At 37.1% G+C, this 27,002-nt stretch overlaps 1 protein-coding gene across 2 annotated transcripts in view; it reads right to left on the bottom strand.

Moving 5' to 3' along the window:
- Positions 1–27,002, bottom strand: part of GPC6 (glypican 6) — a 726,194-nt gene that overhangs the window by 312,345 nt on the left and 386,847 nt on the right. For both annotated transcript variants that reach the window (XM_066176351.1, XM_066176350.1), the window contains exon 3: positions 18,063–18,454. In XM_066176351.1, coding sequence (XP_066032448.1) covers positions 18,063–18,454 — 392 coding nt within the window. The remainder of the gene's footprint in view (positions 1–18,062; positions 18,455–27,002) is intronic.

Raw genomic sequence — 27,002 nt, 5'->3', positions numbered from 1 at the left:
TCAATGCAAAATATTCCTGAAAGCTTCCTATCTCTATGTATTCATGAAAGAGCACAGATATCTGTGCTGTAAATATTGTATGGAGAATTACTCTTCAATTTAGACTTATTTATGGTAAAGACAGCAGGCAGTGTGCATAGAGACTTCTGCATTTAGCAATAAAGAGAATAAAGACTTCATGCTTCTAGCCAACCCAAATGACTTGGAATCAGTCCTTGAACGTTAACAGCTGATATTCATTTGTGATCATTTTGCTGCTGAGGTGCTTGATTGTCTACGGATGGCAACGTGCCCCTTGCAAGGTAATATGCCAGTTTTTCAGGACACAGCTGCCAGTCAACTGTGGGTTGAGGTGGTGAGAGTATATTGCACTGCCAAGGCCATCCCATCTGTAGGAAGAACATTGTTTTCTCAGAGAGTGGCATGCTGGTGCCAGGTGCCCAAGCCAAAATGAGATACAGGAACAACAGAAGAGAGAATGATGTGGTGGTTTCAGGCACTTCACTCTGCCAGAGGATGAAATACTGTAGATACCCTGAGCAGCCCATGAAGAACACTGGTGTCCAGCACACCTAGCAAAAAGCACAATCTTCAAGCCCTCGTACATGTATATTTATGTGACATAACTGTCTCAAGCACTGATATGCTATAGTAAAAGAACACAGGATACACAGATCCCATTTGCCTGAGAAAAAAATTTCTAAACACATTTGGTGACTGTTGCGGTGTGAAATTATTAATTTGTAATTTTATGTAGAATGGTTTGTTCCAGATTACCCCGTGTTCTAACCCCTTTGGTTTTTCCCTAGTTGTGGGTCCTGTCCATCTCTCTGTCCAACCCTGCCCAGACTCTGGTGGGGGGCTGAGGTGATTGGCAGAGCCTTTGACTTCTCCGCCCTGTATCATGTAGCAGATGTCCTGTGTACTGTCTTTTTGTCTTGGTAACTCCCACTCCACCTGGTATTGGTCCTGGGCTAATCCCTGCCCCTTTCCACACCCCCTAGTACTTAAGGTCAAGGAGAGCCCAGAGGAGTCACAGTGGCCAGCTGGCAGCAATAGACCTATCTTGTCACCCACATGAGAGTCTGCATTTATTCCACACCAAAGCCACGTTTCTATCTGAGGGCCAGGACTCACACAGCAAGAAGGTACTGAAGTTGTACCAATTAATGCATGTTCGGGACAGAGATAGCTGTTGCAGCTCTGAACACCTGCATTAGGTGACAGATTATGGGATACTAGGTATCATAAAAAGGCTTCAATTGATACAATATTCTCACCTTATTAATTTTTTCCAGTTCCTACTGGTCTTGACTTTTTCTGCCAACCAAAGTTATGCATCCTTTATGTACTTACATAACTTTTTACATAAGTCTTTAAAGCTGGATTTTAAAAACCTTTCCAGAAATATAAATTCTTAAGATGTAAAGACACGAACTATATTCCCAGGACATTTAACACTCATGCTAATGTTATGCTTTTAATGCAAGTGCTACAAAGACCTCTGTTAATTGCAGTGTTAACCACGAGCACAGCAAAAACCAGCAGTAAAAAGATGAATAAAATCTAAGCACACCCAATGTGATCAACAAGTGAGGTACTGCAGCAGTACTGCGTAAAACTCGAGTCTTGAGCTTGATCTATTTCATGACTTACCTGCAGCATTGCTACACGTGATTTATATCCATAATCCTGACTGACTAACTGCGCTTCCAGTCAAAAAGACATCTAAATTTGTTTATCAGCCCCTTTCTTAAAAAAAAAAAATTAAAAAAAGCAACTTCATTACTCTGTGAATCATCTAGCATGTGGAAGAGTAACAGGGAGAATGTGAGTTACAGACTAGGATGAACACAGAAAATATATTACTAAACAACTTTCATGGCTAGAACCACACACACTCTATGTCATAGCCCTAATCAGGATATGTGATGAAATACCATTGCAACTTGTACAGGTTACAAGATTCAGGAGGTTTTTCTAATGCTGATAATTTTCTATGTGTGTTGATATCCTCATTATTCAGTAGTAGTTGTGACCAGAATTTAGGAAATTATGTTTACAATTGACTTATTTACAGACTGTGTATTTTAATTAGATAATTTTATGCCTGACTAGTTGGCCATGTATTTAGATCTCTAATGTAAAAGCAAAATTCTTCAGCTGCTGACCAACTAACAGCAGGCTCCTCACATAAATACTGTGATTAACTCATTTACAATTTACAAAACTGAGCATTTTCAGAAATACTAATTTACATAAAGGAAATTTGGTCTACTTTTACTCAAACATATTCAACAATCTATTTTTTAGTATTCAGTCAACTCTATTAATATACCAGAACACTAAACTGCATTAAAACTGTAGATTTGTTGCCTTCAAAGTAGCCGATTATTACAGAAAATCATTACCTTGGTCTGTTCTCATTTCAGAATAATTTCCACAATTACTAACCAATAAATGCTGAATAAAATGTCATTAAAAATTGTATTTAGGTCATTTAATTAAGAAGGAGCAGCTTTAATGTGAGTACCTGTGATAAAATCCTAACAATCTCTAATTTAACAGCTACAAAATATATATTGCATATTAATACCAACAGACTGGATTTTTCCCCCATCTAATGCTATGCGTTTAGATAAAGAATGTAAAGAAGAGTTATTTTCTTCTCTATAGATGGTAAAGAAAGAGAGCAACATCCTAAAGTTAATCGATGTGACTGGAGATGACAACTGCTTTTTGGAGATGCTAACTCTTCTCACTGCTTATTTCAAGAAGCCTGTATGACAAATACACTCCAAACATACCTTGGTATGTTAGTACCAAGGTACCTTGCTTCACCAAAAGTAAAGATCATCTGAAATTCTGTTATATAAGGTAATACACTTTGGCTTAATGAACTAGATTAGCTGGGCCAACCCAAGGGCCTCCAGAAAGAAATGTGATTCTGAACAAATCTCAACAGAAACAAATAAGCCAGTTAAGATCAGCTTTCAACTACAAGTTTTTGCTTCTTAGCTCAGTAAGGTCACTGAGATATTTTTTTTCTTTGATGAAAATATGCACTAAAACTAGAATAAAGCATAAAAAACCTGTATAAGAGAAAAAGGAATTATTTTTTCCCTGTTACAGAAACAAAGATGTAAGAAATCTTTCAATTTGCGTAATAAATCTCTAGCTCAGAAAGTAAGTTTTGGTGCAATGTAAAGTTTTAGTCCCTTGAATAAATGATTCAAACTGTATTTTTGGACATATACAATATTATCAGACCAATGAAACATTTCCTGAGTACTTTTTAGTCCACTACATTATGAAGCAGAATGACTGATAAGGTGTGGAGATGAGACTACATGACCAAACACATTCTTCCCTCTCACAGTATGGCCAAGCTAGTGTAGGCTGTTACCTCCAACTACAGCTCCCTTTTGAACACCGGGAAATGCTGGCTGATATTCCACAGGCTACAATCTCCACAGCTTCTTGAGGCAAAAGAGACAGCTGAGGCAAAAGAGACTTCTCTCACAGTAAATCAGTTTACACCTTTCTCACTAAGCCAGAGTACAATTTATGGAACAATCCAAAGTCGATTTTCTCATTAGCTGAATCACATGCTTTGAGATAAGACCCATTAAAATTTCCAAGTCCATCCCAAAAATGGCTGTTCATATTTACTGAGCCATTAACTCCTTTTCCAGGTTCATTTCATGTCCTGTAAAAAAGGAAAACCCAGCAACCTATCAATTCTTATAAAAACAAACAAACTAACTAACTAACTAACTAACTAGCTAACAAAAAAGCCAACTCAAAACTAAAGTAAACAAATAAGCAAAGGAAACACCAAAATGAAATTATGGTCCCAGGATGAAAAACAACCACTATCCTCAAAGTGAATAATATTCAAAGGCAAATCTACCTGGCAAAATGGAGTGTAAGTATTTGGAAAAGACAAAATACCAAGGCAGAAATGTACGGATATTCAAGTAATTCATTTATCAGCACAATTTTTCTGCACATTTCTTTTTTTTTTTTTTAGTGTGTATATTTGCTTTAAAGAATCTTTCCTTTAGAAAAAAATTGCTCTTACAAATAGTTCAAATTACACCTGTTTTCAGATCCTACCAGCAGCAAACACTACCATTTGAATATTTAAAAGGGCAGTTCTTGGCTGCTTTATGGCTGGTACATGCCAAAGTCTATTTCTGACCCATTTCATTCACAGTAAAGAGATGAGGAAGTGAGATTTTCACTATTTCCTGCTGTTACTGCTCTCTGACCACCATTTCAATTGAGGTGATAACTCAAAAATCCTCTTTTTAACTCATGATAAAATTCAGGAAATATTTTTGACAGCAATCAGGCCAAAATTGGTCATGTCCTAGGATACAGATTCCTATCTTTAGAAAAGAGTAAGACAATAATATTAAAGCTGAAAATGATTCTATAATCAGGCATTGTTCATCTCTGAAGGTACTTATCAAGAGTTGTTAGTTTTTTGCCTATTACATTTGTAGTTACATTTTAATGTCACCAGTTTAGAAAATCTTTTCTATAGTGATTACTAAGAAAATCAAATTACAATTCTGTCACAAGTATGCATAGCAGCTGGACTCTATAAACCATATACTTCCTCTCCGCTTTTGTCATGTCACCTATTCTTTAAGGTACAAGGTCTCGTTATTCCAGTAATGAATAATCTACATGCACCTGGAGCAACAGGTTAAATAAGACATTTTCCATTTCATTTCAACAGCAGTCCCACTTTCTAAGTTAATTATGAAGCACCATATTTTACACATAAAGAAATTAAGTTTGATTCTGCCTTATTTAATCTCTATCCATCATCTGCAAAGTTAAATTCTGATCACTGAGCTATTGAATACTTGGATAAATAGAGTTTATAAAAAAAGAAAGAATAATTTTGTGTTGAATTGTATATATTTTTGGTTAGAATAACTTCTATATGTCAGGCAGAAACTAACCTTCTGGGCTTTTAAGAAGTGTGTGAATATTATTCTTGACTTCTCTAATGAAATCCTAAGTATAATAAATAAATATCAACTTACAGAGTAATTTAAAAACAAGATCTAGAAGTCCATTAAAAAAAAAATCACAAGTAAAGTGCACAGGTGTGCTTTCTACAGTTGTGCAAAAAGGAAAGGAAAGAATTTAGGACTTCTGTCCTAAATAGAAAACACCTTAGGTAATTCCCACCTTTGCAATTAGAGGAAGTTTTGTTAAGTTCATGGGGTGTCCACAATATTGGGCAGTTTCACCTTGGACTAGTTAAAGGCTGGTCCATGCATTAAATGGCGTCTAGTGGCTCTCTGCTCCCTCTCCTTTGCTGGTGAGAGAATGTCCACTCTAGAACATGATTGAGCATGCACAAAATGTGATTTTCCCCTGGAGATGCCTAATTTTCTGCAGAGATCATAGAAACAGTATCAGGTCACTCTATTTTTAACGTAGTTGCTCAGACAAGCGCCAACCCCCGGTGATATGAATTCCTGGCCATTAAATATTATGCTTGATCTTAGCTTCCAAGAACATCTTTTCTCTACTTTCCCCCCATCAAGCTTTATGTTTCTTAGCAACTTCTCAACTCATATAATACTCTCTGAATTATAAGCCCTTAATTTTTCTTGCTAATAAACACATTTGTAACCCTTTTTGTCTGCCAAAACTCCCATTCTTCTCAACCTCTGTTCATTTGCCACTTTCACATTAAACATAGCATTATATTTGAGTATCTTAGAGCATTTAGGAAACATTTTACTTCTGAGGCTTTTTGGATCATGCTGCAGATATATTTAGGTGAAAAGATAATAGTGAAAAATTGGTCCCATTAGAATACATTTGTTTATTCTCACTGTTTTTATAGGATGTCATCTTGACAGCAAAGTAGAATTGAGTCACTGATAAAAATGAGCAAGAAATTGTGACTGAACAATGCATCAGCCTTGACCCAAAAAGGCAAAAATAAAGCCATAAAAACCAGAATCTACATAGCACAGAAAATCTAAAGTAATTTTCTGTACTTTTTGACTGTAATTTTTTCCTCTGTATTAAGACTGCCTTCAAAAATACTGGACCGAGTAGTGCTTTCTGTGATCTATGTATAAATATATCAACATTTCATGCTATATACATAAATACCTATCAGGTGATAATAACACACCCATTACAAGCTCAAATAGCAACATTTGTATGCCATTACCTGCAGTTAATTTGGGTGCTCATAGGCTTATATACACTTTAGCCCCCTCTTTCTATTAGTGTTTTGAAATATATTGGATCATAATCACAGGTGATTGAACCTCAACAGCTACAAGTTTGTGCAAATGAAGATTGTCCAGTTTACCTCTCCTACAACACAGCAAGTTCTCCCACTGCTTTAGCTGCCAATATGACACCTGGGAATGTGTGTGTGTGTGTGTGTGTGTGTGTGCGCGTGCAGGAATGTGAAGAGGATAAGAGAAAGAAGTGTTGAAATGGATTATCATTTGATTAAGCAGTAAACTCAATCATCCTCTAGAAATCTAATCTTTCTGTGATAGGTACTTACTCCTCCTACTAAGGATCAATACACAGTCACCAGGAAAATAATTTTGATAGTAAAAAAAAAAATAATCCAATATATTTAGCTAACATGTTTCGTTCTCCCGCTAGTGACAAACTCTTCCATGTCATATCTTAGTCAGCAGCAAGAACAACTTAGTGCTTTACACACCCCACTGCATAAGTTCTCTCACAACATCAGCATTATTAATACAATATATTGTATTAATCAACATCAAGGCTTAATAATTTTGTGTGCATTTGTGTGTGTATAGAATGATAGAATCATAAAATTGTTTAGGTTGGAAAAGATCTTTAAGATCATTGATTCCAACCATTAAATTAACACTGCCAAATCCACCAGTAAACCATGTGCCTGAGTGCCGCACCTAGTGGTGACTGAACCACTTCCCCAGGTAGCCTGTCTCAATGCTTGATAACCCTCTCCATTAAGAAGTTTTTCCTAATATCCAATCTAAACTTTCTCTTGTGCAACTTGAGGACATTTCCTGTCATCCCATTACTTCTTACTGGGCAGAGACTGACCCTCACCTGGCTACACCCTCGTCACACTGAATCCTAAATACAGAATAGGCTTTTACATATAAAAATATGCATTGTAGGAATATATATATATTCACAGTCCTTAGTATTTGTCTAAGTGTAGAAGACATTTCTCCCAAAAGCAGTTTTAGGGAATCAGACTGAAAATATGATATGGCCATAGGATACTTTCTTTGGGGTCAGGATAATAGCAAGAGAGTTGAGCCATTTTGGTATTAACATTTCACTGTTTGAGTCCCTACTCCTGTCCCTTTTTTCTTATTTTTAAAAAACCTATTGTATAAATTATTATTTCATACTCCTAACATTTTTTATATAGAAGAAAAAGTATTTGCATAGTGGTAGAGACTGGCAACCAGTTTCCTCTGTTAACTTCAGAGACTGCAGGGTATAAATAAATCTGCAAACATTCTTCACCCAAAATTTTAACTCTGATTTAAGTGAAAAACTAAATTGCATTGATTTCCATTTGGCATATTCTATCATAGATTTAAATGTTGATGATATATAAAAAATCATGTAACAATAAAAATGTTGCATTAGGAGATTTTTTTAACCTTGCACTTATGGCCAGGAAACATTCAGAGGGCTCATGAAAGAACTTCAGTTTTGAGGACAGCAGTTTGTCCTGTGTTTTGTTTTCTGTACAATGTCCTTGAAAATCAGATATGCACTGTTACTTACAAACAGATGTGCGACAACGAAAGATACACAGTGGCTTGTTTTTTCCTATAAAACTACACCTAACTCATGACGGGCAGCTTTCCGGGTTCTTTCTGAACATGTTTCGGTTCTGTCTTCCTATGCCCTATGTGGTATCAGTTTACCTTGAAGTTTACCTTAAGATCTCAAGGACCAAAGGCAGCAGTGTGCCGTGAGCGGTCTCTCTGCTGGATTTCAAGCTAAGTGTTAAAATAGCAACCACTAACTCAAAGAAAATATCAGTGGAAATTCAAAACTAACACTTTTGGGGTTTTTTTCCCCATTCATGCTATCCTTTGCACAGTAGCACACAAAATTAAATAGTTGTTTCAAATAAACAACGGATTGAATGGTACTCTAATATTAATAAGATCAGGTAAAGCCAGAAACAACAAAATATAGATTTAGCCTGAAGAAATCAGACAAATAAATGTCTCAAATGGTTCTTTAATTGACTAGGAAATAGGCAGGTATAAAAGGCATTGTGGCTAGATCCAATCTAATTCCCATAGAAGACCTTAGACCTAAAAGAAGACGGCAGTTGAGCTGAGCAGCTTTTCCATACAACTTTCCATGGCTCCTAGGCTTGAGCTGGTATGAGTTAATGCAGCTTGGATGCCACAGACCAAAGTAGGTCAATTATTGCATTCCCCAGACAAAGATGACCCAGCACTTAGATCCATATGCATTCACTTGTTTTGGGACATGTCTGAAAAACAGGGTTCATAACAGCTCACTTGGTGTTCCATAACATCTACAGAGAGTGGTGATATTCCTGAATCAGCAAATTGCTGGAGGGAAGAAGAACACAGTTTGTCATTTCTTGCTTTCTGGTACTTAAACACTTAAGGCTACTTTTGTGAAATTCAAATAATATCTTTGGCTGCTCAGGTTTCTCTCTACCAATTAGATGCCTAAAACTGTAAAACTTCCATTTGAAATAGGACGGTTAGACTGGTGTCTTCTCTGTGGAGAGAGCTGCTGACGGTTCTGTGTAACAACTCAGTATGCAGAGAGTTTACTGAGGAAATGAGACTTAGAGTGCACTAGCCCTGCTCAGCTTTGTCAGCTTGCCAGAGACTGCCTAAAACACACTCGCATCTGGATCCACAGATAATGCCAACACATCAACATGGATGAAAGAACTGTGGGATGAAGAACACAATAGGCAAGTGTAGATGCAATTCTGTTGCTTGATGATACTGAGGATCACGTAAGTGGGGGTTAAGTGGAGAGTCCCTATGTGCTTCCTGAAGAAATCCAACAATTTCTTCACTGGTGTATTCATATAAAATTGCTAAACCTTTTAAAAGCAAAGACCAGAAGTCAGACTTGCATAGTATTGGAGCAGTCCAGAATATCAAAACATCTCTGGCAGTTTTAAAAGAAAAAACGTTTTCAAGAATGGGGAAGTTGTTTGCAGACTAAAACCGTACAGAGGTGTTGGGCAACTGCAAAGTCTTTTACACAAGTGCCCAAAGGATGCCAAAGCATTATGAAGGACAAGCTGGCATGTCTTGCATTAAAATCCACACTCTATATTCCCAATTTCTGCTCTTGGCCACTTAAAGGTGTCAGGTGTTTATCTGAGGTCAGCTAAATCCTCCTATCTTACTCAAAGCTCTTTTTTTCCCCACTTTGGTCTGGTACATTTAATTTTTACTCAAGAACTCAATTCTGCATAAAGGGTTAAAAATAAAAGGAGAAGGAGGAAAAGAGAAGATGAAGCACGAGCATTATGTTCTTAAACATGTGGACTGAATGAAAGTGACATTTTATCTTTTCCAGCAAAGATTATGGAAAAAATTCAGCAAGCTTGCATCATAAAATCTCCTATAACAAGCAGACACTGGAGTATGTGGATAAGTTTAAAATTTCGCAGATGACCAGAATTATTTTCCTGACAATCAAGTTCTTGTGAATGCAAGTTCTTCATTTTTTATTCCTACACTCACACCTCCTTTTTTTTTTGTCTGAAATATATTTTGAGATGCAAGACTTAAGCAAATGAAGCCAATTGTAACTGACTCCTAATAACTGAGAATTGAACTTAGATCCACATTGTTGATTTCAGACTTAATTATCTGAAAGTCTCAAAGAAATTTGACTTATTCACTATTTTGCTGATGACTTTGTTGACCGCAACACTTAAGCAGATACAAATTTAAAGTCCAGTTAGTACTCCTGATGCATTTTAGGTAATCATAGTTTCTTGGCTAATGTTTTCCATAGAAAGTTGAAGGACAAATAACCTATTAGGATTTGTTTTCTGCTTCTGGCTCACATGAGAAATAAAATTAATTGCTTTTCTCAAATCAGGATTGAAAAACAGTGTTTCCATAGGCTGTCTTCAAAACAGAATTAAGGCAATCTGTAAAAAGAGTTATTCTAAAAAGTCAGCAAGTTGTAAGATGGTCTAGATCTTGAATTGCTTAACCTTCAGACTTTTTAATCTCCTTCTTATTTCCATTTGATTCCTCTGAATTTTTTTTTTCGCTGTCCTACGCTAAAAGAGCAAAAATGTAAAACCTGCTGTAAGATTAATTACACAATATCTAAATATAGTGGGGTCAGTAAGCTCCTAGATGAGTTTTGCTTCTTCACCATTTTTTTATCATGACTTGAGCATGTATCATGATATGCATTAGGATACATCCTTTTTTCTAGGAATCCCTCTGAAAAAGTTCTAATTTTTTTCCTAATATATCTTATTCAGGTGCCATATCAACATCTTTTGTAGGTGATAAATGCATCTCATGTGAGAATTTTGAAGGATTGTGTATAAAGTGTGCATTTCAGCAATCCTACAAAAAACCTTGATTAAAATAATTAATTTTCTAATGGGTTGTGACAGTGTTTAACAATGTTGTTAAAGTGAAATATTCTCATTACGATTCTTAATTTATAGTTGGAAGTTTGATGCAAAGCTGAACTAAAGGATATTTGCTATACAGTAAGCATTGAGCAAAACCCAAAACACAAACTGATCGAAAGAAGAATCAGAAGATCTCTGTTTCTGAATGATACAAAAAATCCAAAAAGACAGGACTGCTTTGGATTTTGAGATGTGATGTGGCACACAGTAGGAATAAACCCAAACAGGAGACCTTCTTAGAGGGATACTCAGCAAGACTGACTGTCTACAGAGCAACATGACTCAGTCAAACTTGGGTTATTAAGTTCAATACCAAGGTAGCTGAATGATAGTTAAAGACCTGTGAAATGGAGAGGCCAGGCTGGATTATATTTGACAATTCTCATAGGTAGGACAGGGAACACACCTTTTGTAGACCTCCTACTGTCTTTTTCCTTTTGTTGAAGCTGCTGTTTCATTTTAGGCCTTTTCTCTTGAACTGCTCTTTTGGAACATCTGATGATTCCCGTGCACACAAAGTGGAAAATAGATCAGTGCACCTGCAGTATGTCTGGGATGTCTGGAAGGCATCTGTTTTATTTCTCCATGAAAGATGTGCAATTAACTAGATCATTTTATGTGCCTTCTCTTTCCAAAAAAGAAGGAAAGATATTCAGCACAGCTGAAGAACCTCAATTCAAAGGATACTTCCCAGAAAGAACTCAAGTGTGGATACAATTCACTCCTGTTTTTGTGCCACAGACGCATGAAAACTCTGAAACTCCCCTGGCTGGATAATCCTTGGACTCCTCACCAGGAGGAACACCAAGGGAGAGGAAGAGGAAACAAGGATGTGGCCCCATTCATGTCACAGTGTGATCCAATTCTTGTAAATATATGTTAACTCAACAAAACTCACAGAATTAATGACCCAAAACCCCCTTAAAACAACAGGCAGATATGCAATCATAAAAGCTATGCTTGCTCAGCTGGGCTGTTCCTAAACCAACAGTTTGAACTGCGGATTAAAGTTTGCTGGAAACCACACTCTTTTTAGATCTCCTTTTCCTCTGTGGCTTTAACAAGCCAAATCTCTTCAGCCAATGAAGATAAAATATACAGGACACATAGCTCTCTATCTGTCACACCCTGCAAATCACATTTTCCAGGCTTAAAGTACAATTTGTTTTGGCTTTTAATTACCTGACTTATCACCATGTCATATTCCCTCCCCCCTGCAATAATTACATTCTGAATCACTGTGTCATTCAATATTGACCTTTATTTATGCCTCTCACAAAATGTTGAATGTTTATTTATAAACCATGAAAAGCACAGTTTGTAAGAATATTGATTCAACGTATTAGAAAAGCAGTGGTCTGGCATTCTGCAAGTAGAAGTAATCACAGGCAATTACTAGAGACTGCTTTTCACTACTAATCTTGGGTTTAACCTTATAATTGTATTACTGAATTTATTTCACTTTGCTCATATATCACCAGGTTCCTAATAAGAAGTCTGATATTAACATAATTTAATAATATTCAGGGGATGAATGGCTTTAATTGGTTTAAAAAGAAGGAGATATATAGCCTATGCCACACAATGAGAAAAGTATTGTAACAACCTCTTTTTATTTTGTAATAAATGATAATTAATATTTAAATGCATTAATGAAATAAGTTCTTAGTGGCTGGGTCACAAATCTTTGATGTTTATGCCACTAACAAAATCACTAACTGCTCTTAATGATGCCCCTGAGCTAAGCTCCACTTTACTCCTGGTATAAAAACTACTTTGGTTGCTGGTAGCATGAATTTTCAAGTGTGAAAGTCAAAGCCAAACTCAGAACAATTCTTCCAGTCCTTATCCCAGTATACAATAGGAGGAAAATGTTCAAATTCAGACAAAAGAAATAAGCCACAATACAGCCGGACTTAGAGAAAAGCAAAACTAGCAAACAATAACTAAACCCCTAGATCTCTGTAAATAAAAGTGTTCTGCACTCACTTGCTGTTCCTAGTGAGACAGGTTTAGTGCAAGAGCCAGTGGAGATGTAACTTTCTGCCTGGGATGGAGTCAGAGCTCTGGTCAGCACTGGGATAATGGCTGTGCTTTTGGACAGGACCGACTGCTTGTACTCCACCATTTGTGTTTTCCTACTAAACTCACATGTTCTCAATGAGAATTCACCCAGGTTAACACATGGAATCAGCATAAGTCAGAACTCAGAAGTTAGGCTCATGAAACAGGAAAAAAATTGTTGTAATTCAGCATTTAATATATTTGGGAAAAGTATTTCAGGAATAACATGCTCCTGGAAATCCTAGATTTTCCTGTTTAAAAATTTTAATTCCCCATGTGTTTTTCTGCTTACACCTTCCCACCACCCAGTGACAGTTCAAAGGGATTATTACAGTAACTGAGAATGTTTTGGTTACAGTCAGAGAGAATAACTTAGTATTATTTTCTCACAAAGTGTCCCGAGCTCAGACACAGTAAAAAATGAACATGAAAAGTATGCCTATGTCTTTTCTATCACATTATTGGCAATCACAGCTAAGAGCAACTTCAGTAGTATTTTCAGCAGCTTCTCCAGCGTAACGTTAGATACTAAATCACAGCTTGTCAGGAAGGCTTGGTGGTTTTCTTTTTGTTTAGTTTATTTTTTTTTTTTACCAAGGAAAAATGTTGATTACAAGTAAATTTAATAACAGTAATATGTTAATATGCTATGTTTTTACAGAGGAACCGGGAAGGTCAGAACTGTGGTGGTTTTTTTTACCGAATGGTATCAAAACAGAAAATCCAGGTTTTTAGAACCTAACAAAGTACTGAAAAAACAGGAAGTAGAAAATTTAACTAATTATTTCTGAAACTGTAGTTCAAAATGTCCATAAACATCTACTACCTACAGCTTAAAAAAAAATATTAGTTGAGAAGCTCTGCTCTTATACTGACCTTTAAAGTATTGTCACTGAGGTAAAATCATCCAAACAGACCTTTGGCATACCCAAAATGGCAGTTCTGATGTTTCATATTGAATATTATATATTGAAACTGCATCAGTGCAAGTTCAGATTGGGCATTGGGAAAAGGTTCTTCACTGAGAGGGTGGCTGGTAACTGGAACAGTCTCCCCAGGAAAGATGTCATGGAGCCAGGCCTGTCAGAGTTCAAGGCGCATCTAGATAAAACTTTTAGTTATATGGTTTATTTTTAGTTAGGCCTGCAAGCAGCAGGGAGTTGGATTCAATGATCTTTACAGGGCCCTTCCCACTTGAGATATTTTAGGAATTCTTCTATATTAATGAATAAATTTATTTAAATTAAGAATTAATTTTCTCACTTTAAGAAATAATTTCTTTTTGCTCATATGCCTACAGAGCTTTCTAGAATATATATAGAATTCAGCAAGCTGATCCATTCCAGCCAGTGGAAATATACTGCACTGAGTGGAGATTTAAGCAACATAGCACTGACAAATTTAATACATTAGAATAAGAAATAAAAAGATTTAAAAATCTCTGAAGATTAAAAACTGTAATTAGACTTAGAGATCATGAAAATACTGTTCAACTAAAACAGCATAATAAAACTTCAGGCAGATGGAAGCAGCTATATCTGCTTGCAACTGAAATATAATGTCACAAAAATTACAAAAATAAGATGTCCTAACCACCTTCTCTCCCCACTTGTCTAAGTGTAACTTACTGAATTATAATCTCACTGATAAGCAAATTGCTAAACTGCAAAATCCTATTGTAAGAGGAAAATGTTTGTGATATGTGTTGCCTACTTTGAGTGTGCTTGAGGGCACACTTCATCAAAAAAAAAAGGAAGTGTAGCTCCTTTGCAAGGAATACACAAACTGCATTGTTTTCAGACACTACAACCTCTCTGAGGAAAAATCTTTAGAAAGGATATATCCCTGACATTGGAGAGGGAACAAATCCTTCGTGTGTGACCCACCACCTCCTCCACAGAAATGGTCCGGAAGACGATGAGACAGTAAAGGCCCAAAGGAGATGTTGTTACCAACTTTCTCATTAGTCACTCTCTTTCTTATGGTGTTTAGGGTGTAGGCTCAAGATTTTTCTGTCAGTAGCGGTTCAGTGAAATAATGGGTCCACAAATAGAAAGCAAAAAATCTTTTAAGCTTGTGATGTTGCAGGTAGAAGATCCCCCTCTGTTCCCAGCCAGCACAGAGAATGGACAAAGGCTTTTATAGAAGAACCGCAACAGTTCTTCCTTTCATTTTCTGTCTTTATTCATTTTTCTTGACTTACCCAGATGTGGCATCCTTATCAAAGAATCTCTCAATATTAGAGTACAATGAGAAAGAAATCGGTGCTGAATCTGGATGACTTTCAAAATAGCAACAAAAGATGTTTACCTCCCTCACTTTTGGCTGCAGTTATGTGCTAACTCTAAGAAATGGTTGTAGTCTTTTAAAATTATGTTTAAAGAAAAGGATTTGTCATTTTCTACAGTAGATAAACAAGCATAAAAGTCCACAGTTATGATATGACAATGAAATATTCATTCTCAGAGTAATCACAGCTTTTCCACAGGACAATTACTAATCTTGAATATTTGGTGCCTTTTGAGGTTCTTCCTATCTGCCTCACCAGGTTGCATGTAACACGAGGTCACTAAGGCCAGCAACTGTTTTGCATATGCTGTGGGTATGAATACAGCCACCGAGATTTTAAAAACCAAAGATAATCATGCAATCAAAGCATATTCTACATTTAAGCAAAAATGTTGATTTTATTATTTTTTTAACGGGATCATAGGATAATGATCCTAAAGAAATGTGACCAGCGGGTTGGTCACCTGTACTCTGCTCTTGGAAGATGCCACCTGGATTAATAAATCTAGCTCTGGAATTCTCAGCATCAGAGGAAAGAGGTGGACCTGTTGTACTGGGTCCAGAGGAGGGCCACAAAAATGGTCAGAGGGCTGGAGCACCTCTCCTATGAAGACATGAAGGATTTGGGGTTGTTCAGCCTGGAGAAGGGAAGCTCCAGGCAGATCTTATTAGAAATCTTCTGGTACTTAAATGGCAGTTAGAGGAAAGATGGGGATGGGATTTTTATTAGGGTCTGCTATGATAGGACAAGAGGAAATGCTTCAGCTCATGCCCATCACATCACACCATGCCTCACTGTGAAGAGCTTTGCTGCATTTCTTTAATGACCTCCCTAGAGGCACCAAGAACAACTTCTAAGTGCGCTTGAAGTAGCCTCTTCTCCAGAATGAAGAAGCCCCAGTCCCACAGGCTCTCCTCTCAGGACAAGCAATCCAGTCCAGATCATGATGTCAGCCTCCACTCAAATTATTTCAGTTTATCAGTGTCGTTTTGGTATGGGAAGGGCCAAAAACTGAGCACAGTGCTCTAGATGTAGTCTAATGGAGTATCACTATGTGTCTGTAAAGCACACTATCTGTATTGTGTCTTGCACCACCCACTGAACCCTTTTAATGATAATTTCTTTCATTTTAAAAGAAAAAAAAACCACAACAGAAGCACTACTGAGCTACTGTTATCATCTTCAAGTGACACTACAAAAAGACTCACTGTCTGATTGCAGAGTTCTCATTACAGGATCACTGGATCATTTAGTGATCTTCTTATAAACCCTTTTCTCGAAAGGACTTAAGTACCCAAAGCCTCGAGGCTGAGAAGGAAACATTTCCTGGATATGTGAGAGAGGAGACACCTGCACATTCTGTACAGTCATGTACATACACAGGGAAAGTGACATCTCAGCAGACAAATCAGACCTTAATCTGTGAGGAATTCACGAATTATGCATCTATTACATGAATTACATAGCTTACACTCTATTGTCTGATTCAGCAAGATCTAATGCCTGCTGACAACAGTGACATCAGAGCTCTGTACTTTCACTTAAAACCTCACCTACAGGGACATCATTGCTCTTTGGAAGAAAATCTGGGGCTGCAGATACATGCATTCCACACATCTGGAGGCTAAAAAGCTTCATCTGCCCCCAGCTAGACTAGGCAGCCTGGGGGTTCACAATGATACAATGCCACCATTCAGAAAGACTGCAAGAACTGACAGTGCCAGTAATCAAAGAAAGGCAACACTGAAGCTCAGGAAGGCACTTGGAGGAAGATACTTTGGTTCTAGCTGATCAACAAGGATCACATATCTCATCCACTCAATTTTAAGTGCAAAATGACCTTTTTCTCCCGTACAGTCTCCTAGAATAAAATCAAGCTCTCCCTTCCCGACTACATTTCTGGCTTCATGGCTTCTCAATGTGTAATTGCAAAACGTAACAAACATAATACAGGTTAAGGAAAGTTTAAAAGCCCCATCTATTTGAGTGCTAGAGTTGCAGTCTAATGTACAATGCATGGGCTATACCTCACCTTCTGACTGTGATTTAAATGAAGCAGATGAGACAATCCTCTTGAGGCAGAGGAGTGGCCTAGGCTTGTAAATGCGGGAAAGTATTGGATGGGCCAAGCATCCAAATCACTCACAAACTTATGGTTCAGAAGTGACTATTTGAGCATTGATCACAGTGGATCTCATGAGAGTATTTCAGAATTCAAGGTCCAAACACACTACGAGTACTGTGAAATAGTGAGATCACAGAGCAGGTATCTAGCTGGAGCACCAATTCAGAAAAATGTACCTGTTTTTGAAATACTGTATAAGACAAAGCCATTTGGGCACATTTGTGGTAACAACAAGGGTTATTTTTGCCCATGTTTTTTTCTTTAATTATGTGAAGCTCTCAAGGATTATAATTGTCATAAATATTTGCAAAGATAAATAGTTAAAATTAAAATAAATGTGAGTCAAACCATCCTTTGGGAAAGCTCAAGCTCCAGAGGTGTCACTGTTTGTCTATTTTCTCATCAGAAATATGACTAGACACTTCTAACAAAATCCATCACCCAGCTGCATGATGAATGAATGCTGTGAGGGCTGTACTTTCCTAATGAACAGCAGAATAAATTTACTCAAAACATTTAAATTCTGATCTAATCCCCATCTTTTACATATGTAGCCAGTTTTGAATTACAAGTCACAGTCACTACCATGCTGTAACATTGATGTATATTGGTATTTCACTGTGTCCTGAGCACAGAGAAATGCTTTCCAGTCCGTATTGCCTTAATATCCCCAGAAGGAACTTAAACAACTGTTGCCCCTATTTATAAGCTTAGGATGGGTATATCGGTAGACGTACCCACACACACACATAACGAAAACATACCACACATAACCAAACACACTTCCTTATACTGAAAAAAACCCAAAGCACACAGATAGATTTCAATTGTCTGGCAAGTTGAGAACAATTTCAAGCCAAAAAAGCCCCACCCTGTTTTTAGATTACCTTGGATACTCTGTTCGCAACCTCTCTGCCCACTGTCAGCCCCTGAACAAAGGTCCGTGCAGCAATGAAGGCTCTAGTCACTTGAACCTTCAGCTTCCTGGGAACATCTCCAAACGGCTTCAGCTGGTCTGTGTACTTGCTGACACACTCCAGGTAGTCCTCACTGAAATGGTACTGGGGGTTTATAAGCTGGAACATCCGCTCCAGCAGCCGAGCCCAGAAGTCGTTCAGCATTTCCTCCAAGTTCACGTTGCCTCCTGTGTAGTAGCGCTTCAGCTCTGTGAAGAGGTCCTGGAACACCTCAGAGTTCTGCATGTACAGCATGCCATACGTCCGGACAAACATGTCATTCAAGGATCGCTCCGCATTCTCCAGCAGTTCTCGGAAAAACTCTGCAGAGAAAACAAGCACGGGTTAATGGCCATTAGAGTAAGGTACGAAGGGTCTTCTTGTTGCATTCCTAACTCATCATAATTTGTCTAAATAGATTGTTACCACAGCACTTTACTAGTGAAATTCATCATTTGGACAGCTTTGTTTAGAAGTAAAGAAAAATAGAGTATAAACTGAATTCCCTATCAAGGTTGAAAGATGTGGAACTTATAACACTGAGCAGAAAAACACATTTAAAACAACTTCAGTGAGGGTAGTTCCACTTTTTATGTACTATTTGAACACAGCAATCCCTGTCCCTCCACAGCCATTATACTAAATCTTCTAAGCTAAAAGTAAAGTCACTAATATGATGATTTAACTGAAAATTTAATGATTTTAGAATTTAGATTCCACTTTGATCAAGTCTTTACAATGAAGAAGCAAAGCATGGAAATAAATCTGAATACTTATTTGCATATATTCTTGAAGAGAACTTGAAAAAGACTTGAGTGGAAAGGAGAAGGATCCTTCTTAAAAGGGTCACATGTCTAGGTAATGGTAAAAAAATATTTGTATTTTCAATAATTTTTTCTTCTACTGAAGGGCAATGCTAGAACCGTCCACCAGTCATGCCACAACCATCCTACTAATTCCAGTCTGTGCTAGTTGTTTATTTTGGACATGCAGGCATTAAGGTTTTCTTGAAAGGGTTTCAGACAACTGCTTTGGTGTCTTTTATCTATTGAGGCCTAAACCACAAGCTATTTCTAAATTTTTGCTTGTGGAAATTATTCTTACAGGAAATTGAGCCCATGGGATAAAGTAGAAATACATAATTGTCTCTTCTGTTCAGATTTTTTAATTGCAGTATGATACTTAGCATTTCCCAAAAAATTCACTGAGCATATACAACAGTTTCTTAAACCCAGCTGACCAAAGCAGGCACAGTATCTCCTGGCTTTCAGAAGATCCCATCTTTTTACAGGGCTTGCTGTCAACCTTCTTAAACCACCTTTGGAGAAGGGTCCTGTAACTGCTGTGGTTTGTAAATGAGGCCTTGCAGACAGCAAGGCAGAGCTGGCAAAACTTTTGGCAAAACTTGTATTCTCTGCAATTAAATGATTTGCAGTGAAGCAGGATTCATCACACACCAAGTCTGGGATACCAGATTCTTAATTTGTGGTCACTGCCCATAAACACATCTGTGTGTGCTAACTGCAGGGATGTGCTGACTTTTCACATGCTCGGCTAATGCTGTGATGTGAATACTCTCTTAAGACAGGGCCCTGCTATGGCTACAGTGATTTATAAAAAGTAGAACCACTGGAATGCTAAAGAAAGGGCAGAAACTAAGATTAAGTAAGAAAAAACCTACACCAAATTTGAGGGTTTGCAACTGTGATCAGATGAAAGCAGAATCCACCCAACACTCCGGGCCAGTCTACAAAGACTCAGTAAGAAAAGAATCTCTTATTTTTGGTGGAAGTTGTGCAGAGCTGCAGCCTTTGATCTCCCAGATAACTGGAAAGGGGTTATTATGGAAATGTATACACAGAACACTGAGAACATACTCACTACATCAAAGCATTTATTAAAGGAAAAATATCGTCTAATAAATATATCAACGTCTAAAATCTCATTAAAACTGCAGCTCTTCATAAGGAATAAATTACATTTGGAAAAGGATATGCTTTTGCCAAAGAGTTTATGTAGGGAAAAGGAAAAAAAAAGGGGGGGGAAGAGGGAAAAAACCCCCCAAACCCCACCCAAAATAAAAATTTTGTTGTTAAATATAATAATTTGATGTCCAAAACATATGGCCTTCTGTTCAAGAGAAAAGTGAAACAAAGCTGTTTTTCACTGATAGCCCTGATCTAGTGATGTCTTTGACATCTAAATCACCATGATTACTATTTTGTACTTTCAGCATTTCTTCTTCTAGAAATAATGCACACTGACTGCACTGCTGAATACATCTAATTCTCTAGTCACACAATCCAGAAAACAAAAATCTGGCAGAGAACCTGGGGCTCAAATTAAAATTTGTTTTAAGGCTGGAGCCAGGCTTTCCCACTAGGGCAATTGAATGACAACAGGGAAAGCCAGTCACAAAACCAGTGGATCCAGGCCCCTCGACTTCTTTCCTATAAGCCTATATATGCTGGAAAGCTGCAATAAACAACTCACATGCTGGCTCCTCACAATCCACAGCTATACTGGGAGTTCCACTCTTTATCCTAAAGGATCATGCCACTGCATAAGTCAGTCACAGCAAAGCTTAACTGAGTTCACTGACGACTCCTCTTGTTTGAGATTATTAGCTTATTCTTTCTTTGTGTGGGTGCATTATTTAGCAGTCTCACAGTCAGCTTGTTGGAAGCCAACCAAACTTTTCAGGGAGGGGTAGATATTTATTCTCTGCTTCTACAGCATCCAGCACGATGTGGTCCATGCTGGTCACAATCTTTATTTATACTGTGGTACAAACATTTCCAGTAACTCTACAAGTTTAAATTTCATGTTAGTCCCAAATGTGATTCCACACATATTAATTCTGTAGGAAAGCTATTGTCCTCTAAACAGCAGCACATTTATTTTATTTTTAGTCTTCTTACAGGCCTCTAGTCTTAGAGAATTACTGCTAAAGGTAAATGATGCTACAAAAAAGTTGGAGTGTTAGTCTTTTGTACACTTTGACACAAAAGACAGTTAGTTAAGAGAGTTATCTGCATCAGTAACCCCAAGCAGGATCAGAATAATAAATCAACAGCAACTACAAAATTGGATACCTTTTTAGTTCCAGACAGAAAGAGATCTCCCATGTTGTGCTAATTTCTCAATCAACTCCCATCCAGCAAAATGAATGCTGCTGTGAAGGATTGTCTGCTGTTTTGGTCTGTAAATCTCCCATATATCAGGAAGGTAGTCTGCTTTGCAATGCTTATGTATAGAAATTGTGTCCTGGCATAAATGAGCACTTGTTCACTTGCATCAGTAGAAACTGTATGTGCTTCTGCAAAGTTTGAATTTTTCCATGGTCTTCACAGCAATGTAAAAATTTTATGTTCATTGCAAAGATGATATTTCATCAACTTTCAGGTAGTTTTTGAAAAATAATGTAATTTTTCAGCTTCAAGTTAAAGAATGAAGATGAGACAGACATTAGTCATGTCGCTTAATTTGCTTCTGGAAGGCACTCAAGTACTAGGGTGGGAGAGAAGAATCTATATGAGACAGAGCTGTGCAGTGTTTTAAAATATATATCTTGTGATTTTTTTTTTTTTTGATGCCAAAATAGGTTGTCATGAGCAATGTTAATGCTGGAAATAATTTTCCCTAATTTTAAGTGATGATTCATTCATCTGACAGTATATGTCCTGGGTACGTCTTTTGTCGCCAGCACGTTTTTATACAGATTTCATTTATTAGCCAGAGGGTCTCAGGAAGCCTGTTCACTTCTATGAGGTGGTTGAAAAGAATAAGGTCTAAGGTACACTGAGATATTGAAAGGATGGAGAGAAGATTGCTATTGCAGGCCATTACATGCTCTGTATAGGCTTAAATGGTGGGTTCCCAGTCCATGGATCACACTTCAGCTAGTTTTCATTTTTAAACATTATCTGTAAACTTAGGATGCAAGACAGATAGCAACAGTCTGCAAATGAAGTCAGAATTGTTTTAAAATATTTTGGCCATGATAAGACAACTCAGTCACAATGTGAAAGGGCAGAATTGCTAGAGTCCATTACTGAAAGGTAGGCACAGCTTGCAGATTAAAAATCATGTCTTCTTAGCTCTCACAGTTCTTTGCCTACTGCAAGTTGACATTCTTATTTAATTTTGACGTAGGTTAACTAGTGTCATAATGCAATTCAACACAGGAGCTGGTCTATTTCCAAAGTGTTAACTAGTCATCACTCTAAATCAGTGGATCAAGATTAGGGATAATATTGCAGCATGGCTGATGTAATAATTGCTTATAACAAAATATTTGCACAAATACCTGGAGGGAATTTTTACAGACACAGATTTGTATTATGTTGGAGTAGATATTCTATGATCATTCTCAGCCTGATAAGTTCCCTTGCATTTTATTTTCCTTCGTAATTTAAGCAAAAGCAATGTCTGACTGTAGGACAAGATGCAAAGCTAGAAACAGTTTGTTTTCTTATTCCTAAAACCAAAAATATATTCATGAGCTCTAACACTAAAACAACAAAAAGATAATTTCATTTAATTACCATATATTCTGCACAGCTTTCCTTTTCAGCAGAACTTAAGACCTGAAGCCATACCATGGTGGACCTGATACACTGGTCAAGCAGTCTCACTGTTAGCTGAGAAAAAAAAAACCAGCTCAGCTCCACAGAGCTCTGGACAGTGATATATGCCTGATTTTACATGGGCCTTCATATAAAACACTGCTCAGGGTGACATCCTGATTTCATCTATCATTGACTAACAGCCAAACCCTACTGGCAGTTCCCACCATAGCCTTGCTCTTCTTGTGGGGGCATTGCTTTTCCAAGAGCTCTAAGGATTTAGATATGTAAATTCTACCAGTCTTTATCATTCTACCATGATGTATCATTTACTGTGAACATGTGCATATATTTACACCCTATGCAGACTTGGTGTAGATAATTTATTGCAAATTGTTGAACTTCCCAGTCCTAATAAGGCTGATGGTAAGAGAATCTTAGAATTCATGTAAACAGACTATGCTTCTTGAGAGAAAGATTCTTTGGGAGTTCTTTAGATACAGATACTTGCACTCATTACAAACATCAATGTTAGCCTTTTCCTGCATCCTATTTCTGTCTGTATTTTTTTGTTCAGGAAGTCATTAGTGAAACAAAATGTTTTGGTGAAATCTTCATCTTTTTTTGCTACAATGGCTTTTTTTCTTTTCTTTTCTCTTTCTTTAATGATATTCCACAATGGCATCAATTAGTGAAAGTTGTGATTTATCTCAAGGAAATTCACGTGAAATTAACCTCTGTGGGTTTTATGCCTTTTCATTTTCCAACTGCTTTAGCTTTCTGGAGACTTTCTTTAAACAATAACTAACCTTACAAAGCAAAAAGAACTCAATTTAGCTTCCTGATTGAGAAAAAAGTTGCTGTAGGAGAATATTTACAGTAGATGATTTTTCTCCCCTAGTTTTGACATTACATTTATTTTATATTCACGAGCAAACAAATTGCTTGCATAAGGCTACCAGTGCACTGGTATTACTTTTTAGTCAGCCTGAATAACTAATTTTAAAATTCCCTTATAGCTTTGACCTTTAAAAACACTCAACAGTCACAACTGGGAAACAAATTTCATCTCCCATTAGAAAAAACTGCAAAAAAGCTGCAGTGTGATGAGATTTGTTGAAAACTGCTCTCCTTTTTAAACTCATTTTGAATATATATATATATAAACATTGCTTTTAAAGCCAAGAAATACAAGTTCGATAATTAAATGTGCCCTATAATTGCAAATTTCAGAATAGGTGATTTATATCCTCCAGTTATGTTTTGGGTATGTGTGAAATTACCTAGCTGTTAACGAATAGCATTCTAGGTTGTCCCAGACCTGTAAATATCATAAAAAAACTTCTGGATTCTACTGAATTGTTTAGAAGCCAGTGCAGTTTCAAAGGTTGCGAGTAAAGATGAGAGTTTCTTCCCTCTTTAATCCCTCCATTTCTCAGACTATTGCAAGACTTGGTAACAGCAGATAATTCACTGTGTTCTTCTCCCTGACTCCTATCCAGAGTGACTTCTTCCCCCTTTGTGGGTCAGGATATTGCAAGAAAAGAATGAGATACAGGGGGAGAGGAAACCACTGAGGCTTCATTCTTAACCACTCCCCATTGTGGAGCACAGAGACAATGCAAACAAGACTGTCCTAAGCTAAAATGAGGAACATGAGGATGAGGAAGAAACCCAAACATTTATGATGGTCTAGGCTGGATAGGGTGGATCTGGTGAGGAAAACGGAAAAAAAACTATTCTGCTTTTTATACATCAAATGCCACTATCACAATGGGAACCTAATTTGACAAAGAATTTAAGTAATCATTTAATGCCAAAGCATAAAGGATCTATTCTATTGTACAAATGAACATTAGTACAGAGTTAAAGGATCTGTCATCTACTCAAAGCTGATTACAAGCATTGATAAAGGCTTATAAGACTTTATTCTGCAATGCCAAAATCAATAAGAAGATTATCAACAACTTCAGGGGATGCAGGTGCAACCTTCAAATGCAAAATCTACTGTTTTTTCACTGCAAAAGGTCATTTGCCAGCACCTGAGTATGCATGAAAGGGAGACTTCATCCTGCCAATGATTCTATACAGGCACTCCTGCAACTAGCTGAAACACATAAGTTTCACACAAGGAATGTTAGACATTACATATACATTTCTAGAGCGCAGAGTCTTTACTGTACTCTAGAATCTCAATTCTGTTGCATGTGGTACTTTATACTGATAATATATCCTTGGCTATAAATATGAAACCTGAAATTCCCAAGATGCCTGCAAACAATTCATTGAACTTGGAGCAATAACAAAGAAAGAAAATGCTAGGAATAAAAACAAAGCAATGAGATAGTTTCACACATAATTTATATATACACCAATAACTGTCCCTGAAGGTTCTGCTTTCATTTTCAAGTGGAAAATGCCCAACTGAAGTACCCATAAAACGTAGGCAAAATGTTACATGGCGTCAGAAGGTTACATTCCAGAATATTTATGAATGGGCATTTAAATGCTTACAGAAGTAGTATTGTCATGAATATCCATGACCAAAGAGAGAGATGTAGCACTTCATGGATATCTGTGAATTTCAGAATGATGAATTTTACACCATATATTCATAAAAATGCATAACATCTCATGAAAGATTCACGAGTCACCGCAGTTTCTTCTGAAAAACATTTAAAGCTTTCATGAAAATATTAACAATATATAAACTATGGGACTCAGTGCCACAATTGTTTTAAAATATAAAGATTGTACCATTTTTCACTACATATCACTAGAGGCTATTAAACACCCAGTTCAATAGTTAAAGAGATTTACCATCTAAAATTTTGCATGAAAATTCCTTGCTATGCCTATAATCTACAACCATCTTCTGAACATATTAAAAGTTTGTTGACTCTTAATTCAAGGGAGTGTGAGGTGAACCAGAAGACATAGGGGGAAATTAACAGCAAACTGCCTAGATAAAATTTAATTCAGGATAATTTATATAATCTGAAAAAAAAAAAATTTGACAAGCAGATCTGAAACCAGAGGCAGTATTTACTATCACCAGACTCACTCCTGTGCTTTTCAGAGGTCACAGGTGTTGTGCTGGGGAGGAATGTGGCCCTGAAGTCACTGTGTGCCTTCACATCTGTTCTCAGAGTAGACAACTTGAACGGACTGCAGGAAGGAGGCACACATGAGGAAGGAGGCTCTGACTGGCCAGAGGAAAACACTGAAACCTTCATAGACTTTTATTTATAATGGGGTGATCAGCCACAATTTGACAGCAGTGACACCAGGCTTTGGAGGCAGAAATCTCAGTGTGGGTTTAGGCATATGTGGGATTGAAGAGGGCTTGCTCACTTCTTTTAGCATAATGTCTTCTTGGTTTTCTTCCTCCCACTTTAAACAGAATACTACTGTGCAGAACTGTCTTTGAGGTATTTGAAAACAATTTCTTGAGCCTTACTCAGCTTCAAGAAAGAGGTGTTTTCTGAAAAATCTAGTGGATTAGATCCGTTCAGTGAAGTACCCAGCAGGAAGTGCAGGTCTGAATCCCAATGTGGAAAGGTGGGGTTTAAACCGGTGGCTGCATCACAATATGTTTAAAATTAGTACTGCAGCTACTTTCATGTCACAATTGCAAATGTAGAGAGCTAAAACATATTTGCACAGTTGTATTTATATAATGTAACTGCTGTATATCCGTTGCAGTTTGCCTTTCAATCTCATTTCACCTTTTCCCCTTTTTGAAAAAGGCTCATCTTAGTATTTAGAAAGAAATCAGTTTATTCCATAAAACCCCTCAAAATCTTAAGATGTTTGACCTGAGACAGATACTACTGAAATAACTGCAAGGACTTCTATTTGAGCTAACCACCAGAAGCCTGCTGTAAGAGCAGATTGAAGTTTGACTTCCCATGGAAATTATTCTATACATAAAATCAATTTTGTATATAAGTCTGCAGCTTAAGAAGTAATGAAGTCATGTTAATGGTTTTTCCAGACACCTCTGAATGCAGCTAATGAGTTCTGTTATGGTTTAGCACTACTAATAAAAAATATAAAACAACCTACAAGAAAATTTAACTGGTTTTGAGGTTATCCAATTTTTTTTCACCTACACTCAAAGGAACCCCAGGTACCATTAAGGTCAAGCAGTATTAAATCCCAGGTGGTTTCCTAGCTGTTTCTTGACTATTTGGACACTGAGCACATTACTATTTATTACTGACATAATGTCGATGTGATTGAATTTCTTGCTTGTAAATTGTGCTACATGTTCAAACTTCACCGAAGCAACAAACTTCTT

Source organism: Chamaea fasciata, unplaced genomic scaffold, assembly GCF_029207755.1.
Source record: "Chamaea fasciata isolate MVZ Bird 193981 ecotype frontalis unplaced genomic scaffold, bChaFas1.0.hap1 SCAF_2, whole genome shotgun sequence".
In the NCBI taxonomy this organism is placed as follows: Eukaryota; Metazoa; Chordata; class Aves; order Passeriformes; family Sylviidae; genus Chamaea; species Chamaea fasciata.
This window is presented reverse-complemented; position numbering and strand designations above follow the sequence as displayed.